The sequence below is a fragment of the Lepidochelys olivacea genome (assembly GCF_965140295.1).
Source record: "Lepidochelys olivacea isolate rLepOli2 genome assembly, chromosome: 5".
Classification (NCBI taxonomy): domain Eukaryota; kingdom Metazoa; phylum Chordata; order Testudines; family Cheloniidae; genus Lepidochelys; species Lepidochelys olivacea.
This window is the reverse complement of record NC_140415.1, coordinates 102299801-102320787: the sequence shown is the minus strand read 5'-3', so window position 1 is coordinate 102320787 and position 20987 is coordinate 102299801. Positions and strand designations below refer to the sequence as shown.

The 20987-nt window shown below is 41.0% G+C and overlaps 1 protein-coding gene across 4 annotated transcripts in view; it reads right to left on the bottom strand.

Moving 5' to 3' along the window:
* Positions 1 to 1366: 1366 nt before the first annotated feature.
* The window catches only part of SMARCA2 (SWI/SNF related BAF chromatin remodeling complex subunit ATPase 2), a 182897-nt gene continuing 163276 nt past the window's right edge, over positions 1367 to 20987 (bottom strand). For 3 of the 4 annotated variants that reach the window (XM_084628534.1, XM_084628533.1, XM_084628535.1), the window contains exons 30-34: positions 11883 to 11988; positions 10669 to 10770; positions 4746 to 4878; positions 3076 to 3218; positions 1367 to 2305 (exon numbers count right to left, since the gene is read on the bottom strand). In XM_084628534.1, coding sequence (XP_084484660.1) covers positions 2270 to 2305; positions 3076 to 3218; positions 4746 to 4878; positions 10669 to 10770; positions 11883 to 11988 — 520 coding nt within the window. In that variant the 3' untranslated portion in view covers positions 1367 to 2269. The remainder of the gene's footprint in view (positions 2306 to 3075; positions 3219 to 4745; positions 4879 to 10668; positions 10771 to 11882; positions 11989 to 20987) is intronic. The other variant, XM_084628536.1, reaches the window with a different exon arrangement.

Sequence of the window (20987 nt, the reverse complement as noted above, 5' to 3'; positions counted from 1 at the left end):
TGTTGCAAGCTTCCACAGGGCTATCGCCACTTGCTTCTCAACTGTCAGGGCAGCTCTCATCTTGGTATTCCTGCACTTCAGGGTGGGGGAAAGCAACTCACAGATTTCCAGGAAAGTGGCCTTATGCATGCGAAAGTTTCACAGCCACCTGGAATCATCCCATACCTACAAGACTATGCAGTCCCACCAGTCTGTGCTTGTTGCCGGGCCCAGAATCGGTGTTCCACTGTATCAACCAGCCCCACTGCCGCCATGATGTCCCAATTGCCACAGTCCGTGCTTTCAGGAATGTCTGTGTCCATGTCCTCATCACAATCATCCTTGTGCTGGCATCTCTTAGCCAGGTTCTGCACATACTGCAGTATAATGCGCGAGGTGTTTACAATGCTCCCAACAGCAGCGGTGAGCTGAGTGGGCTCCATGCTTGCTGTGCTATGGCGTCTGCACAGGAAACCCAGGGAAAAAGGTGAGAAATGATTGTCTTCAGTTGCTTTCACAGAGGGAAGGAGGGAGGGGAGACTGATGACATGTACCCAAAACCACCTGCAACAATGTTTTTGCCCCATCAGGCATTAGGAGCTTAACCCAGAATTCCAATGGGCAGCGGCGACTGTAAGAACTGTGGGATAGCTACCCACAGTGCACCACTCCGTGAGTTGACGCTAGCCACGGTAGTGAGGATGTACTCCACCGACTTAATGCGCTTAGTGGGGACATACACAATCGACTGTATAAAATCGATTTCTAAAAATATACTTCTATAAAATTGACCTAATTCTGTAGTGAAGACATACCCTTAGTCTGGTGTTGAAACATCTCTGAGGAGGATCAGGCCTGACAGATAAGGAGTGCGTGGACAGGGTAAGGCAAAAATATCCTCCCGTGAGGTAAAGGTTTCAGTCCTTCCCAGAGTTCGACATACAATCTTTAAACTCAAAATCTATAGCTGAAATCTCCAGGTGACATATGGTGAAGAAAATGAAGAGACATCAATGGCTGGATTGATTTCTTAGGAAATCAGCGAATTCTATTTGCTTCCACTAGACATGGACATTTTTTAGAAGAAAGGAAACAGCGTGTTTATTTTATTGGGCATTATCACGACAAGCTTTGTCGCTTGAGTCCTGGTTAGCGTTTTGAATTACACTGATGTTTTACGTTATGTTTTTTAATATACTGTATTTCTTTATACAGATATTTCTGCCTAATGCAAATAAGCTCTCTTATTGTTACCTGTTTAGAACAGAGTAGCTTAGGTCTAAATACTGGGAACACTCATGCAACCATAGTAAAAAGGTATTTTTATGGTCTCCTGCACTCATAACACAAGGCACATATTTACAGAGCTAAATTATTTCTTTATTATGAAAGCACCAACACCACATTCTTCAAAATTACTGGAATTTTATTTGCCTCAGGCTTATGACTTGCAACCAAAGACATTGTGCAAAGAAAGCAAAGATTAAGTACACTTTAGGGAAAAGGTGATAATCCACATTGGTAACATAAAAGGTCAGTTTGATGAAAGAAGCCATCCATTACACTACATAGATTGCAATATTCAATAGCATTTTTCAATCCAACTTTTTTTAAAATCGAGAGAGAGAGAGAGAGAGAGAGAGAGAGAAAAGCAAAGTTTACAATAGACATAAATTTTATAGAATTTGAAAAGCATTTTTTTCTCGAGATAGAGCATAAGGTGGAAAAAATGCATACGGACAGGGTGGGGTGGAGGCTAACTATTGTACATTTATAAGCTTTTAAACAATGTTGCATATATGTACCACAGTGTAGAAAAAAAAAAACAGAATAAAAACCTTGAAAACTGCCTGATGAAAAATAAAATAACCAGCAGCTTTTCATGGTTTCTCCTGGTTATCAATGCTACAAAAGACATTTTTTCGTCTTTTTGATGCCATTCAAAAGCATCTCATCAAATGATAAAACCAGGCACAATCAAACCATTACCAAGCTAAACCCAAACCCATAGAAATATACTATCAACCGACATTTTTCCATCAAAAGCTTTTTTTTTTTCCTTTCTTTTTTTTTTTTAAATCTTTTGAGGCCCATTTGGTCACAATATGTTACAATTTTTTTTCCTTTTTTACACCATGATATCCTTGTTTGTCTGGCACTATCCTAAAGCTAGTTTATAGAAGATGAGACTACAGAAACAACCCAATGTCTATCTGACAAAATGAATTCACTGGGTATAAAATGACAGAAGGGAATGGGGGGCGGGGGGGAAGAGATTAAACCCTATGGATCACTCATCGTCACTTCCACTTGCTTCTGACTGGTCCTGCAAGTAAGAGACAAAAAAAAGGTCAGAGATTTTTTGCCAGCGATTCTTTGGATTGTGATACAATAGGAAGAAGAAAAACAATAGTTAAATTGACAAATCAGGATTGCCTTAGGAAAGGTGCCACAGTGTGTATATTTCTGCTCCATGACATTTCATGCTCATTGCTGTGAGTCTCTTCAGAGGAGGGAAGAGCTGGAGAAAACACAGTGTCAGGAAACATTAGTTCCTTTCTGTCTGCCCAGCAAACTTGTTAAAAAAGTTTGGCAAATGTTGCCCTAGTGTCTTGGAATGAATGGAAACATCTATGGTAAATTCATAATACTTAGCATTTTGGAGATACGGGTGAAAGTGAGCAAATCTTGTGTGCCCCATTTTTGAATTTCAGAAGTGCAAAGGAAAGCCTGAACATCTGAAAAACAAGCTCCAAAACTGCCTGTGTTAAGACACTTCTGTGCCTTCATTATTTAACACTAACTCCTATTTCCAAAGGCTGGTTAAAAGAAAAGTTGTAAAGGTCTCCTTTGCAAGATTCACAGCAAAGTTCTTTTCCCCACTACAGAGGTTTTGTATAAGAGTGTAAGTTCTTTGTGGATTTCTTTCAAGTCTTTTTAGAATTCAGGGGGCCCAATCTCTCTCAAGCAAACTTTGATGCACAAGTTTGCTTAATATTTCTATATACAAAGAATCGAAAGTCGTAATAATGGGTAGAATGGGGGAGAAGAGCGATAGCTGCAACTATTTCCACTGCCTTAGTGATTAAAACTTACATTTTCATCTTGATCTTCATCACTGTCATCATCACTCACGACAGGCTTGGCTTTTACCCGGCTTTGCCGCTTTTTGCCTTTCCCTTTGTCCCGGCTTTTCTCATCCTTCTTATTCAGTTTGATTTTCACTTTCACAGATTTTGCTGCAAAAATTGACATGAATGTAACCGCTGTTATTACAGTAGAATCTCAGAGTTGTGAACACTGGAGTTATGAACCTCATTTGGAATTGAAAGTACGCAATCAGGTGAAGTTTAAAAAAAAAACATTTGACAAAAGTAAGGAATCTGTTTCTGTGCTTTTTCATTCAATTTAAGATGGTTAAAAGTACCATTTTATTCTACATAGTAAAGTTTCAAAGCTGTATTAAGTCAATGTTCCGTAGTAAACTTTTGAAAGAACAACCATAACGTTTTGTTCAGAGTTATGAACAACCCCATTCCCGAGGCATTGATAACTCTGACGTTCTACTGTATTTTCCTCTCTCTCCCGTTTCTCATTCAAAATACAGAAATTAGTTGTCTAGGACCACTACACAGCTTCTTAACACAATCTCTCTGTTAATGAACATTCTCTTCCTGTAACAGCCTGAAAAGATCCCTTCCCCTCTGTGTTCTTTATCATGCCTTTAGAATATCTGAAGTAGAGATATTTGCTTGTACTTGTATTTTTCTGGGTAGTTCAATAAAGAATGGCATTTCCTTGAGCTGATAAGCTTCATCCTCACTATGCAATTAAAGGGAGTGGGGTAGCTGCAGGCTGCATTTGGTTCTGGGATCCCTCTCTGAGAAACTCCTGTGCAAGAGAATGCATTTTATTTTTAAAATATTTTTTCTTGTCTGTGGATAGAAAGTATCTGCTTTTAGTTAAAGCCAGGTAGTGCTGCTTTAAATTACACAAATACCAGATAGGGTAATTGGCCATCGTCAGGTAGGTGGCTTTCTGAATAGAGCACTAGGGTCTGATTCCAAAAGATCAACTTATTTCCAAACAGCTGAATCATCTCCTTTTATGTACTGTAAAGTAACTGGTTGTTGCTAAAGGCAATGTGTTCTAAGTAATAAGGGTTCTCTATGGTTAGCAGAGCTGTGATCAGAAGATGTGAGAAGAGGTTTGTATGCAAGCAGTAGCCACAGGGACATGCCATTAAAATGGTCTCCACCAGAAGCTGGCAGTTCACTAATCATTTTGGAAGTCATCCAAAAGTATTTCTGCTGAGAGTTTCAACTCTGCTTGGGTCTTCCAACAGAAGTTCTGGCAAGGAGCATATGTTTACAACCAATGTAAACAGAGAAAGAAGAGCACACAAGAAATACTACAAGGTAGTTAGTCAGTGGCAAGCTGGTTCACAGTATGGGTAAGTCCTCTCTGGGCAGGTAGGAAAAATGAACATTTCTATAATTTTTGTGGGTTTTGAGTTGGGTTTTTTTTTTGGCCTAGAGATGCTTGAAGTCTTTGGCACAGTTCTAAGAGATGTGGCCAGAACAGAGCAGCCAGCCAACAAAGTCAGGGTTGAGAGAACCAATACAGCAAATTTGGTAACGAACTGTTTGCATTAAAATGGCCAATGGAAGAACGAAAGCCTGTAACCAGTTTCCACATACAAACTGGAACGACTGAATACCAAGTGAAACCTCCTTCCCTCTCTCAGATTTGAACAGGGGACTTACATTCTGACTCTGACTCATCTTCCTCCTCATCGTCCTCATCGTCGTTGCTTTCATCCTCGCTCTCATCCTCTTTGGCAATCTTCTGTCGGGCACTCTTGAAGACTGACTGGAGAACAATAGAATCCTCATAAATCTGCAACATGAAAGCAAACCTATGTCAGAACTGAAAGCCAAGCTTCACCAAAAATTCACAGCATGGAACATTATTTTCTATGCAAACCCACAGAGAGAGTGGCCCTTTTTTTTTCATGACGAGTAACGAAGCTTGTTGCATGAATTTTACAAGAAATGCCAACGTTGAATTTTTCATGATCCAAATGAAGAAACCTGCCGACAGTGCATCACAAAATACAAGTCCCTCAATGTATTAACTTTTAAATGTCCAATTAGAGGGAAAAAAGTCCATCCTAGTACGCATCCATTTTTCTTTTGATTGTTTATTATCATTACTGCTCTACTATAGTATATTTCCATTAGATCATAACTATTTTGGAAGCATTCAGAATGAGCCTTCAAAGACAAGCTTCATAACTATGATCCGGATTATAGTCTAACAATATATTTAATAGTGACAAATGTACCATCCTGATACTAATGATCTTTAATGGTTAAGAAGTCCATTACTAATAGAAAGAATCTGTGCTAAGCAGTTTACTCCTTCCGACTGGATACAAAAAGGCTAAAACATCAATGCTTATTCATAAAAACGCTCCTTTATTAACATTTCTGAGACTGCTAAGCAACTTTGGTCCATCAGTGTTCATCTTAACCTTGTCGATGAAAGAGAGGAGTACATCTTACTTGTAATATATTTATCAGAGTAACAACAAAAATATCAGTCTAAATGGCTTGCAAAAGAAGCACTGAAACTTCATAATCATCTTTGCAAATGAACTCGTATATGCTGCTACACAGAACTTAGGAGTGATGTATATAACTGAATGTATATTTCTACACTAGCTTGGATTATTCAGATAGCTCAAAGGTACTTTAGAATCACAAACAAATTTATCCCGACCAAACTTAATACCAATTACTATAAGATTATATATACAAACGTATCGTGGGGTGTATTGGGTTTACTAATCATAATGATTGAGAGCCTTAGCACTATTACTAGTTCACTGTATTATTTAACAAGTCCCTCTTTATTGGACATAGACAGTTTGTGAGCAAGACAAAGAGCAGACTTTGGCAGCTATCACAACCCCCACTGTTTATGAACTGCATCATTACACAAAAGATCACCAAAGCTACAGAATTCTCCTCTGATGCCTCAAATGGTTCTGATGCCAAGTGGTAAGGACAGCCTGGATCATAATCTGTTATATGGAAAGATAAAATTAACCTTGCTTCAAAACAAATTACTACCTTTGGGCCAAATTCTAAATCCCCTAAAGTCAATGGCAAAACTCCCAGGGAGAGAGGAACCAGATTAACTGATTATAAAGCCAGAAGTGACCAATGTGATCATCTAGTCTGCCCTCTTGTATAACACAGGCCATAGGACTTCCCTGAATTAATTTGTGTTGGAACTAGAACGTATCTTTAGCAAAAGATCCAATTTAAATATTTCCAGTGATGTAGCATCCACCACAGTTGTTCCAACAGTTGTCCTCGCTGTTCAAAATGTGTGACCTATTTCGAGTTTGAATATGTCTAGCTTCAATATCCAGCCATTTGATTTAGTTTAGACCTGTGTCTCCTAGATTAAAGAGCCTTCTATTATCAAATTTCTATTCCCCACGTAGGTGGTTACAGGCTGACCAATCACCCTTTACCCATCTCTTGGCTGAGCTCCTTGGGTCTATCATTATAAGGTATGTTTTCCAATACTTTAAATAATTTTTGTGGCCCTTCTCTGGACCCTCTATCCAATTTATCAACATCTTTCTTGAACTGTTGATACCAGAACTGGACACAGAACTGTTGACACCAGTGCTAAATACAGAAATTACATAACCTTTCTACCCCTTCTCAATATTCCCCTGTTAATACATCCAAGGATCTCATTAGTCCTCTTAGCCACAGTGTTGCAGTGGGAGCTCATGTTCAGCTGATTCCCATGACCCTCAAGTATTTTTCAGTTACTGCTTCCCAGGATAGAGTCCCCTTACCACGCTGCCTGGAGCGCTGGTGGCTGTTGGCGTTACAGCCGCGCCACCCAGAACACTGGGTCAGGCCGCGGCTCTGCAACTGCGCTGCCCGGCCGCCCAGAGCGTGGCGCAGCATGCTGAAGCTGCGGGGGAGGGGGCGAGCCTCCCAGGCCAAGGTCAAGGGCTGGGCAAGAGGGTCCCGTGGGCCTGACGTGGCCCGCAGACCGTAGTTTGCCCACCTCTGCCCCAATCTGTAAGTATGGCCTGCGTTATTTGTGTCTAGATTTAACACTTTACATTTGGCTGTATGGAAATGTATATTGTTTGCTTATGCCCAGTTTACCAAGTGACTAGATCGCTCTGCATCAGTGACCTTCCCTCTTCAGTGACCTTCCCTCTTCATTATTTACCACTCCCCGAAACTTTGGGTCATCCGCAAATTTTGTCAGTGATGCTTTTATGTTTTCTTCCACATCACTGATAAAAATATTAACTAGTATAGGGCCAAGAACTGATCCCTGCGGGACCCCCCCACTAGAAACATATCTGCTCAGTGGTGATTACACATTTACAATTACATTTTGAGACCCGTCAGGTAGCCAGTTTTGAATCCATTTAAAGTGTGCCAGGTTAGACAGTACCAAGTCAAATGCCTACGAGAAGTCTAAGGGCTTGTCTACACTGGCACTTTACAGCGCTGCACCTTTCTCGCTCAGGAGAGTGAAAAAACACCCCCCTGAGCCCTGCAACTTTCAGCGCTGTGAAGCGCCAGTGTAGACAGTGCACCAGCGCTGGGAGTGGTAGCTATTCCCCTCGTGGAGGTGGGTTTTTCTAGCTCGCTGGGAGAGCTCTCTCCCAGCACTCTGCCACGACTGCACAAGCCACGTTAAAGCATTGCCGCGGCAGCACTTTAACGGTGCTAGTGAAGACATGCCCTAAGTGTATTTCATCAATACTATTCACCTTATCAGCCAAATTTGGAATCTCATCAAAAACGTATCAGGTTAGTTTGACAAGATCTATTTTCCATAAACCCATACTGATTTGCATTTATTATATTATACTTCTTTAATACTTTTATTAGTTGAATCCTGTATCAGCAGTTTCATTATTTTGCCCAAAATTGATGTCAGGCTGACAGGCCTTTAATTATAAAGGTCACCCCTGTCTACCCTGTAAAATACTGGCATAATAATTTTCTTTCAGTTCTCTAGAACTTCCCCAATTTTCCAAGATTTATTGAAAGTCAACATTAACAGTCCAGGAAGCTCCTTGGACAGCTCTTTTAAAAACTCTTGTATGCCAATTATATGGACCTGGTGATTTAAAAATATCTATCTTTAGAAGCTGCTGTTTAACATTCTCCTGAGTTATTGTTGAAATGGAGAGTATTTAATCATCATCATGACATGAATACATCCTACTTTTTGCCCAAATACAGAACAGAAATATTTATTGAGCACCTTTTCTCTTTTTCTGCATTATTTATTATGGACATTTCTACCATTTCCATCTATTTATGGACCAATACCATTGTTAGGATTTTGTTCATTCCCAATATACTTAAACTCCTCCTTATTGTCTTTAACTGTGCTAGTCACTGAGTCTTCCTTGTGTCCTTTTTTCCATTTGTTGTTATATATAAACAAAAATATATATATAAATTTATAGTTGCTTTAACTCTTCCTCTAAGCCGGGATGACTTTTTAACAGAGTAGCCTTCTTCCTTAATTATGGTTTTTTGGGCCTCTAGTAAAATATTCCTGAACCATTCCCAATTTTCACATTTTTCTCTTTAGATTCTTTCTTCCAGACAATTTGGCTCAAATCCGTTGTTAGCTTTGTGAAACTGGCCTTTTACGTATATATATTTTACCGGTTTGGACTTTATTCTGTTTGCACAAAACAAATGTAAACAAGTCATGATCACTAGCATCTAAGCACCACTAATGTATAGATCTGAGATCAATTCCTCTTAATCTGTCAAGAATAAACCTAAGACAGAATTTCCCAGTATTGGATGCAACACTTCTGAGTAAGGAAATTGTTATAATTTTCAGAAATTCCAGGGACATTTTAGTGCTGACAACACAAGACATCGAACATTAGACCCTCACATTGTAATCCCCCATAACAATGCAGCTTTATCAGTGGTGGGCAACCTGTGGCCCGTCAGGGTAATCCACTGGCAGGTCACGAGACAGTTTGTTCACATTTGCTCGGCCGCCTGCACCACCCAGTGCCCATGGTTGGCTGTTCCCAGCCAAAGAGAGCTGCGGGAAGTGGCGGCCAGCACGTCCCTGCAGCCTGCGCCGCTTCCCGCAGCTCCCATTGGCAGGAAACGGTGAACCGCGGCCACTGGGAGCTGCGGGCGGCCGTGCAAACGTAAACAAACTGTCTGGCGGCCTGTGGGCTGCAGGTTGCCTACCACTGTTATAGATAGACGTTTAAGGAGCCAGTGCGAATTGGTGGCCGCAGCAGACACCAACTTGTACCCCATATTGTGCCTTATCTATTAGGAAACTGATCCACAAGCATGCAAGATAATTGGCTTCCGAGTTGTCAGTGACTTGGAAACAGGTAATGCTATTTTGATAGAATGCCTTTTGGTCTCCTTTTCTGCCCATCTGATCCTTCCTAAATAGGAAATAGTCAGTGATTAACATTTCAGTCATGAAACTCTTGCCGCTAGTTTCAATAATACTAACTAGGTCGAATTTATGCTCACAAATGAGTAATTCCAATTCCTCTTGTCTCTTACCCAGGACCCTACAGTCAGTGTATAGGCAATTAAAAATTTTCTTCTCTTCATGTCTCTTGGTGCCTGGATTAATTCTCTTCTCAAGATCTTGAAATTGTTCTAAACAAGTGCTCATCTCTTACCCCCATCTTCCCCTTTGTTATTTGTTTAATGCCCTCCTGACTATTCTAGCAAGCCTTATCCCCTAGAAGATTGGGCCCTTATTGTTTTATAAGTGAATTTCACATAGAATTAATGGAGTATTTCAGTCTTCTCATCTGTCACCCAGACTTTCTGTATTCTTTCTACTAGGATCACCATTTACCTTTATGTCTTGCATTCATTGGCAGAACACAGACCTATGCATAAATCCATACCCAGCCAAATCCTGCATACTACACCTGCCTGAGATGAGAGACCTATAGAATTGACATAAGTGATCCATTCTCTGGACTTTAGCAATTCAGGGGGAATTCATTAATACAGTCTTTCAAAATGGATGTCCTTCATCAACCAGCAATACCAGTAAGGGAATATCTTCACAGCACAAATGGACTGCAATGTACAGAGACCACAAAGCACATATCTCCAATGGCACTAAGTGGCCATAAACTGGTTTTCCTCAGCAGAAGATTCTTCCACTAGAGGGGCGGGGGATGTAGTGCCCAGCTGGCAATGAATCAGCTGCTGTACAATTCCTCGGCATCCTCGCTGCACTCTAGTGATCCCAAGGTGATAAAAGGATCCTTAGGGCCACAGCCATTTAGTGTACATTAGAACAGGCCTGTGACTGTTCTAAACTATGCCAGGGCCAGCACAGAACTGTACCCAGAATCGGGGAACTACAACCAGCTCCTTTGTGGCCCTTTTCCTCCAATTGTGTCCAGTGCATACTATATGCAGAAGAGCATTTGGGCCTTTGCGTCTATCACAATTCAAACAGAATTTTAACAGAGGTCTTATACACAGAGTTATCACTGAGCAACAACAGAAATTCACAGATAAAGCACTAAACACAATGGAAAATAAATGAAAAATACATGTATGCTTAATTTTAACACAAATGCATATGTGATTTCAATCAGACCTGCGATCCCTCCAAGTTGAATGTCTGAGCATTGTGACACAGCAACATGACATCTTTTTCCAAGTCACCAAGGCTACGGTACTTATGGTTACGAATTCTTTCCTATTGTTTTTTTTTTTTTTTTTTAAAAAGGGGAAGAAAAAGAGACAAGAAAAAGACAGGACAGTTGGTTAACACTGCATTGTAATCTTGAATACAAATATGAATGCATTAATATTAGAAACCTCTACGAGAAATGTCATAACTATGTGGAGTGACAGATATTGCCTGATTTTATTTATTTTTTTAGAAAGAAATGTCTAAAATAGGACACAGTTCTAAGCCGTGTAAGGACAAAAAGCAAAGTAAAGTTATGCAACTGCTGTGTGGAGCTGAAGGGACAAAACCAGCAGAGAATCTGCACTGCTGTGTGTAAGAAAACAGATTAATACCAGGTATCTTCAGCTCACTAGGGAGATGGGAAATGGGGAGGGAATTTGTGGGAGTGCCAGGGGCATGGATACAGTATATGGATACAGCATGGATCCTCCTGGCCACAGAGGTTCAATGGATTGCTTACACTATCTCCCCACATACCTAACAGTATCTGGATGTAGCCCGGCTACTCCAGAAGTTGATTCAGATTTAGAAGGATGATATTCCAGAAGGTTGCCAGTGTTCCACAAGAGGAACAGAGATAGCTGATTAAGAAGGGCTGCTGGCTGAGACTGCGAAGCTACAAGAAGCGGGATTACCAGAGAACCCTGAGAGGAAAAGCTGTGAAACCCTAGGACAAAGGGTGACCTGAGGAACTGTTTTTGTCTCTAATATGCTTATGGTTGGACAAATAAACCTACATATAGGCGACCAGACATAGCCATGAGTGCTTGTTCATCTGAGAAGCAGCCCTGGTATGTCATGTATGGTGAAGAACAAAGTCACCTCAATTGGCCCCTGAAACAAGGGTGAGGTGGATCTTTGGTGCCCAAGGAAGAGGGGGGAAACTGAGGAAGGGTGCTGCAGAGCAACCGTTGGCCACAAGATTTTGGGCACTCAGGTTTTGGCCATGCATTAGATGGTAATTCCGTGTTTAAAATCTAGGCTTCAGAACATATGCAAATTTGTAATGTCCAAACAGATCACAATTTGGTGGCGATTAAATGGACAGCCCCAATATTTCTACGACCAGAATGAAAAGGTATGAAGAAATGCCGTCTCCCAATTAAGATGCCTACCTTTATTTTTTTGAAGTCCACTGGCTTCCTAATTAACTCATAATATTCTGGCAATTCTTTCCTAGATGGGAGCTGAATGAAGACTTCACTTAGTTGCCGTCCTGAACTGTTGAGAAAAACAAAGACACAAAGCAGACAATTACTGTAGCTTTGTAGTGAAAGAAAAATGTACACAATAGCGATCACCAACCATAAAAAATAAGCATGCTTACTTTTCTTTCAAAGGATCAAGGATCAGTTCTGTTCAGAATAATCACCAAGTTCAATCATCATGGATTCGTAATCTGTTACTATCCCATTTTTATGTTCTCAGCCATTGTCACTTTACAATTACAAGAGTCCCTGCCCATTGTGATGTTAGAGGTGACTCAACCAATCACCACTTTTACTCTACAGCTAATGAAACAATTTAATTTGCTGTATGAGGGAGACTACACAGATGGTAGATTATTACTTGGCTCATCTGCCTCACCCATGCAACATAAAATATCCTAAATACATGTAGCCCTTTGCCATAGCACACACCCACCATTCACCACCCACGCAAATCAACACTATCTCCCAGCATCTCTCACCCTCCCACCCACCCTCACTCCTATTTTCCAGAAAGCCAGAAACTTGAGCAGCAAAGCTGCAAGTCATCACTACTATCTATTACGCTTCTGTAGTTATTTGATAGTGAGGTCAGGGTGTAGCAGCTAGTCTTCATAGGACAGTCTTCTGCTAAACCTAAAGCTATATCTCTCAAACAAGTCCACTGCAAGTTATTCTGTCATGGAGCTGGGGAAGCGACCCAGGGAGCAGGACAGCTGGGGGGAAGGGGAAGAGATAGCAGGGCCCGGTCCTCCTTTGATGCCCTGTAACCAATACAGATATCTGAACATCTAGATATCTGTGGTTTTGGGGGTCAGAGGATAGAATCTGTTGGCTAGGGACCTCATGTTCTAAGGGAATGATGAAGAGTAAACAGTTTCTCACCTCTGCTTACTTTTCCCACATGGTCCCAGATTTCTTAATCACAGTTTGCTTTCCTCACACTTAATGCTCTTATATTGTTCGACTGTGACACCCCTCCCCTTTTATATGCTGAATTTGATAGAAAGAAAAAAATAAGAGATATTCCAAGCACAACTTCTCATACCATGGAAGAGAAAAGAGCCCAAGACTCCACCAAGTCTATCAGGAACTTTACCAAGCAGACCTAATTTACCTGAGAAGCACTTAAATACTACAATGACAGGCACTACAGAAAATCTTAATGGACAGAGAGATAATTCTATTCCAAAGGCTTGTTTTGACTTTGCGAGAACAACAGTGAACTGTATTTAGCAGTTGCATGCTAAAGGGTACTAGTCTCACTGTGATACTCAGGATGGGAGGAAGAATTACATACATTTATAAGGGTTATGAACATAAATCCTCTATGTGTTGCAGCCACCTATGGATCCATCCAATGAAAGCTGACTTCTTTGATGAGGACAAAGGGGGTAAAAATGCACCTACCAACAAAAAAGCAACCAAACAAAAAATACCTTTTAGGTTATGTGTAAGGATTTTTTTGGAGGCAAAGTTAGAGAGATTGTAATAAAAGCTTGACTGATGCCTTACTGTGGGGTTACTACTACGTTCTCATGAAATAATATGATGTAATACAATTAATTTACAATTATTTATATACATGTATAAGACCCTGGTGAGGATCCCTTAGAGGGCCTGGGACAGGCTGTACGTGCATATTATGGGCAGCACTAGTAGCGCCACCTATAGTTCAGCCGAAACGGTTCAACTGTTTGAGACTGAGGATAGGAAAGGCTATGTTGTTTTTGCCCATGTTAAAAAATATTCTGGCAATCTCTTCTTTGAAGTGCTTTTCTTCAAAATTTGGTAGGGGGTGGCCTTTGTGTCAGAGGTACCTTTACTGTCCCCATAAATATCCAACCCAATTTGGCCAGGTTATAAACTTTTTGGGGAAAAATCATAGTTTGTACCTGCTCAGTAGACACTTGCCGGAGCTTACTAGCTAGAAACCTTGAAAGAGTCTGTCCTCATTGAGCATACTTGAGCCTCTCATAGTTCCTAGTATTGACCAGACAATACATGCACCATCCCCACAGAGTGATGGAACATGCTCCAGCCCAGCGGTATGGGGGTGCATAAGGACATTCCCTGTAACAGCTGCTCTGGGCTGGGTGCTGGAACTGAATGCAGGGAGCCTGTCCCTTCTGTGCTCTCAATGACCTTCCTGCAGGCTCCCAGGCAGCATGGAGGAGGCAACAATAATAAGATTCAAATGCAGGACCAGCGGGGAAAGAAAGGAGTAGATTGGGACAAGGAGTCTACAGAGACTGGGAAGTGGATTGGTGTCGATGGTGGTGGAGGAATGGAAACGGCAACTGGGAGTTTGGGATGTAGGGAAACTGACATTAGCTGGGCAAGGAGATTGGAGCTGGCATGGAAGGCAGGCTGGTTTGGCAAGGAGGCTGGACATGGAACTAGATGCCTGGGGGGATAACACACTGACATTGGACAAGGAGATGGCCTGAGGGGAGAGACTGGAAATGGCGAGGCAAAGAGACTGGGACAAGGAGCCAGGAAGAGGGAGGGGGAATGGGAGAGACAGATTTGATGAGGAGCGCAGGGAGGGACACTGGGAGCCATCATGGGGAAAGGGAAAGAGCGTGGAAAAGGTGCTTGGAGGAGGAACTGATACTGGCTGGGGAAGGAGACTGAGACAGGTTGGACAAGACAGGGCAAAAGGGGTCAAAGCTTGAGGGAGAATGGTAAGAGTCTGTGCTCCCTAAAGCACACTCCCCTCCAGAGCCTAGAACGGAATCCAAGATTCCTGAGTCTCACCAGTCCTCTGCTGTGAGCAAGTATTTGTGTACTCCACAGGCAAAGTGACTCATTCCCTCTGCAGCTGGTCCATATAGAGAATGACAAACTACTAGTGCCATAAGTTACTCTGTTACTCCTTTAGCTCAAGTGGTACAGGTCTATGTGAAGGACCTAAAGGTTCCCACCCTGCTGATGTCCCATGGAGGTGTCATTGTGATACCACATGATAGAATTTATAGTTTTTCCAGTTTGTTTTTATACACCTAGGAGGTTACACACACTAAAACCTACGAAATCTTTACAAGTGGCCACAAAAAGTGTATTCCTCATTTTTTTGGGTGCTTGACTTAAAATCCTGGTGTCTGATTAATAAAAGTGCTAAGCACTCAAAGCTGCAAATGACATTAATAGGACCTGTGCTTTGAACATATAAAATGCTATATAATGCTAAATCATGAAAAATCATGACCTAGTGCAGAGACAGTCAATTATTTTTTGTTAAGGTCCAAATTTCTTGGTCAAGGTATAGTCAAGGTCCAGACGCCAGAGAAAATAATAATAAAAAAATTGCAAAAATGATAAGTAAATAGAAGTATTTTAGGGCCCAATCAAAAGCACCTGGCAGCCGGATTTGGACCGTGGTCCACCTATTGACTACCCCGTCCTAATATCTCAAATTGAGCACCCCAAATTAGTACATACTTTTGACCGTAATCAATCTGTGCCAAAGTTCCCGAACTGTAAAATAGGATAATGTCACTCTTCTCATAGAAGTGCTGTGAAAATCCATTATGGTTTGTGAAGCACTAAGATACTACAGTGATGAGCAGCACAGAAAAGCTCATGAAGAAATTAAGAATTCTGTCCTCAAAGCAGGGTTTGAATAGAGTGCAGTAAATAAGTCCTAAGGCCAGACATTAAACAATGAGGAGAAAAAATACTGAATAGCTAGCTCATTAATTGAGCATAATCCATCCTGTGCGGAAGAAAAAAATAGTATGTGATTACATAATCAAAGACTATTATAATGCATATGCAAAAGGGGCCCAATTAAAGTTGCACAGGCAGCCTTAATACTGGCACATGCCTGTATGTGTGTGTAAAATATACATATACTGCACAGTAGGCTAATTTTCAGAGGATGCAACAAGTTGCTTGCAAAATGGCACGTAGACCAGATAAAAAGCAAACAGAAACCTGCAGTTATATGTACAAAATTACTTATTTTGTGTAAACAACTGTGCGTTTTCACAAGTTAACAAATGTGCGCCATTTTACAGACATACTTGTTATATTCTTGTTTAAAAATCTAGCCTTTTCACTTAATTACTTACACATACACAATACATATATGAGAGAGAGGGAGAGAGAGGGCCAGATTCCTTGTTGCAAAATAATGATAAAAAGTTAATAGCTTTAGCATCAGATGTCACCACAGCCACACAATTACATCATACAGTGAAATACTGTCTTTTAAAGTGCTGAAAAAACCTAAACAGCTATTATTGCTAGCAAAGCATACCTGCTGTTCTGTAATTTAAAAGGTATGGCAAACCAAATTCACAACTCCTACCACTCCTCAAAACTGACATCCTGGATGAGCTCCCCAGAAGGAGTGAGTCTCACTGCTACGTTTGAAATTTTAGAAGCTTCAATAGAAAAAAGTCTATTTGAGCAGAAGCAATGCAGTCCCGAGTTCAAAGTGAAACAAAAGCTGTTTTCATAGTGGATTGGCCCCCACTGTACTTCAGATTCTGACAGCAATTAAAAACAATTTGTAGTGATATCCTTTAAATATAAAGCAAAAAACTACTGAATAATCTGTGTTCTGTTCACATTTTAAACCACTCAAGCTTCTCTCTCACTACTGTACATAAGAAAAGCCCCTTGATGTCTGTGTAGCTTTTGTATGTCATGGCTACATAAGTATATACATAGACGGCCTTATATTCTCTAATTATGAAACTAAATAGTAATAAAGTAAAATCCAGCATTTTGAAAAATAAACCAGGGCAGAATTTTATCTATGGCTTTGGTCATAGATTCTATTTATCAGGCTAAAAATGCAACACAAACAATGAATTCCTTTGCAATTTGGCACAACTCATTACTGAAAATTATTTAAAGCCATGAACAGGAAAAAGCATTAAGGATTGAAATATGCAGCAGATACAAATGACTTAGTCTATTTAGATCAATGAGAGCACAGAGTTTTACCATTTTTTACTGAATCTCCTCTCACAGAAGGATTCCGTCTCCTATTCCCTTTGTGCAAATATATCCATACCATAAATGGACAGGTTTAGAATATATTACAAAACACTTCTTTTCTAGAGAAGCCTCAAATGGCCATGCTGTGGGTATGTTGGAAGAAAACTGTTAATTATGAACGACAGACTCCTGTTTTAATCCATATCCCCCCACTTTTATAATTAAAAATAATAACCACGACAGCGTCCTCATAGAAAGCCTGTGCAGTAAATCACTCCTGGTTGCCTAGCAACTAGCAGGATACATGCTGAAGAGGAAGAGGGACCTGCATACATTAACAGAATTGACTGTGACAGAAAGAGGAGTGATAAGTTCACTACTACTGCACTAGGCCACCCATTTTTGTCCATGTGGGCACGCATGCAGATACAGATCATATATCATTAAAGCAGCGGTTCTCAAACTTCATTGAACCGCAACCCCCTTCTGACAACAAACAATAGTACATGACCCCTTGGGAGGGGACCAAAGCCCGAGCCCGCCCAAGCCAAGCTGCCCCAGGCAGGGGGCCCAAAGACGAATGGATTTACCGCCGGGGTGTGGGGGCCTGTAATCTGAGCCCTGCCGCCCAAGGCTAAAGCTCTCAGGCTTTAGCCCTGGGTGGTGTGGCTTGGGCTTGAGTCCCGGGCAATGGGGCTCCGGCTTTGGCTTCAGCCCTGGGCCCCACCAAGTCTCATGCCAGCCCTGGTGACCCCATTACAATGGGGTCCCGACCCACAGTTTGAGATTAAACTTTGGCTTTAAAAAAAGAAAAAAAGTCTTTCTGCTCACTGGTTGTTTTATTTCCATTTACCTTAGGAGGAGACTAACCTCCCTTCATTTTTTAATTTGGTTAGAGAGGTGTTTGTATGTTTATGTTTGCAAAGTTATCCTCAATGGAGTTACATCAAGGAAGGATTAGGTCCTATTTGTACGCATATATTGTGCCAGTTTATTTCTCGTGGCAGTACGTTGCCTGTTCTTTTTGACAATCTCCCTTCCTTGACATGAGAGATAGAAATGATAAGGTATTGACCTATCAAATTCCTCATCGTTTCAGATATCTGAAGTTGAGGAAACCAGACAGGAAAACAAAAAAGTTGAAACTGCTCATATTTCTTTGGAGAATTTCACACGTGTTGTCCTGACAGAACAGGACAACAATGACATTCTGTTTATAGTTGGCAGAATAAGGAGTCCTGAATGCTTGCATTGTACCCTGGAAGACCTCAACACGCAGCACAATGTGCTAATTATAGTTGCCTTTCAAGTGTAGCTCTGCTTATAGAGAAACTGTTCTTATAAAAATAATACTTCATGGTAAGAGCGCTCCTCTGTATTTTATAAACTCCATGCATTAGTCCAGAGAAATAGATAGACTATGCATTTTTGTGAAATATGTTTTAATTATTTCCTTGCAGACTTTGACTTTTTCCAATAAACAGTGTGCTTTCATCTATTGCTGAAGCAGGAAGTAAGATTTAAGAACCTAAGAACATAATTTCTATTCATTTCCATTGTTGTCATTTGAATATTTGGACCACAATCTTGGTCAGAAGAGCAGACAAAGTGGTTTGGGTTGTGTATTTGAAAACTTCAGAATCCAGTGTGGTTGATTCTGATAGGCTGTTCACATTACAAAACAGCTAAAATTCACTCAAAACAGGTAATACAAGGAAACTTCTGAAGCAACATGCATAAAGTCTTTCAATTTAAATACAAAAGTTTCTTTTCTCCCAAAGCTGAGTCCTGCTAAAACTGGTGTGCTAAAAGCACTAGCAAATATTTTAAATTTTTTAAAATAAAAAGCGGCAGTGCTAAAATGTTTACCAGGTACCAAACACAGGAAGAGTCCCCAGCACAAGCAGGAACCATGGGTAGTGTAGAGAGACCCTACCCTCCAACTTTCATATCAGTCTTGGTAAATGTGGTTAATAACCCTCTGCGGAGAGAAGGAAGCACTATGAAACTGCCAACTACAGCCCTGCACTCACTTCCACCTGAACTGCACAGGCTGATCATCAATCACAGGAGCCCACTACTTTATACAATGGATGTGTACTGTGGCAAGCTCTGGTAAGAATCCATCCCTGTTTTCTATGACTCTTCTTCTCTAACATGCGGCTGCTAACACACAGTTTCTGTCACACAGTTTTTCTGTTCCAACCACTAAGTAAACAAAACACCCTGATACAATCTAACACAAAAGCAGAAGAAACAAAACATCTGATGTCCTTAGCAAACCCCTCCAAAAGTTAATTTGTCTGTAACATGGGCTTGTAAAAGGGCCTGTTTTTCTTCAAGGACAGTCAATGTCAATAACAAGCTCATCATTAAAATATAAAATAGCCCAGGGGAGAGTTTCAGATTCTCATATTTTTTGTTTGTTAATACACAGAACTCTGCAACCTTTGCCATTGCCTTGCCAATGTAGGAAAAAAAGGGAGAAAAATTGCTCTGAAGCTGTAGCTACTTCTTGGTGACAATACATTTGTGAGATTTTATACACACTTTCTGTAATGGATCGCCACTTCAGGCACACATGTAAGTTACATAAGCTAGTAACAGATGAGACCAACTCTTAGCCACTTAGGCAGTGTGGCAGTGAGTTACAGCATTCATTTTTCAATTATGAAAATCATGGTTTAACTCGTTTTAAGTAGCAGGTAAAAAGAAAAAAGTAGACGTATTAATAATAGTTATAAACAGCAATGATAAGGATAGCCTACTTTCCATTCACCTACATCACATGTTTCTACATAATTCAGAAAAACTGGCAGTCTTCATTCAGGCAGGGTCATTGCTAGAACAGGAGAGTGTTCCAGTCCAGACAGTACCTGTCATGGACCATGATGTCCTCGTTTTCAAAAGTTTTAACAGACACGACGGAAAAATTCTTCTCTCATTAATACCAGTGTAAATATGGAGTATCTCAACTATTACAGTTGTCCTACCACCAGTTAACTGGTACAACAAAGCAGAATCCTCCCCCATCGCCCCCACTTCCCTCTGTAACACTAAAAACTAAACATTTTACACACATAATCCTTCATCAAAGGATAGATGAGCTCAAGGATCAGCCTTTCACAGGTATGTAAGTCACAAGTGGCAAAGAGGATGAGGCCTAAGTGAAAAAAGTTTGCCTCATGGCCCACTGCTTGAAAAATCCACTTGCCCATAGCAAGTAGAAAGCTTCCCTTGGTGAGTGTCATCCACTCTGCAGAACACTTTAAATTAAAAAAAAAAACAACCCAACACAAAAACTTCTAGCCCTTATGGTTGCAAGAAAACATTTCAAACGTGAAAAGAGCAGAAACCAGTCCAGTGCTATCTTTCCACATCTGCAGACAGACAACACCAGTGCCTGGGCTGCTGTTCAGAGTCCGGCCAAGCTTCAACCACGTGAAAACTGGACACCAGCCAGTGTGACAATACATTTCCAAAGGAAATTATATACCTACTATTATCACAAATACCCTCTATCGTTATTGCAACTGAAATAAACTAGTTTTATTCACTGTGTTTTTCAGTTTGTGCACTTGACAGCACTTGTGCAAGATTCACTGCAGGTGGTCAGTTGCACATCCTGACTAGAGCACTAGCATGTTAGCGTCCCTCTCACATACACTCTTCCCCAAGCCCTGAAAGAGGATATTTACAAATAACAAAGCAGTAGCGTGGCAGCGGTGTCCAAGTTTGGGTGTGGGAAGGAGTCTTTTTCGCTGAGCCCCAGCATGGGATTGGGTGGGGTGAGGGGGAGGGGGGAAGGGTGGTATCAGGAATTGTTCCATGAAAAAGGCTGAAGAGTAGAGGGATCATAGTGGAGGTGCCAAAAGAACCTCTCTTCACCCTTCAGAAACCTGCAAGGGGCATGGGAGCCCCAGGAGCCTTGACGGCGGGCCAAAGGAGCCACCCTCTTCACATCTCAGGCCTCTGCTTGGGGTCAAGAAGCGTGGAAGCCTGGCAAGGGGTTGGTGTTACACTTGATATCTATATATTTGCAAAGGAGAGGGGAAAAAT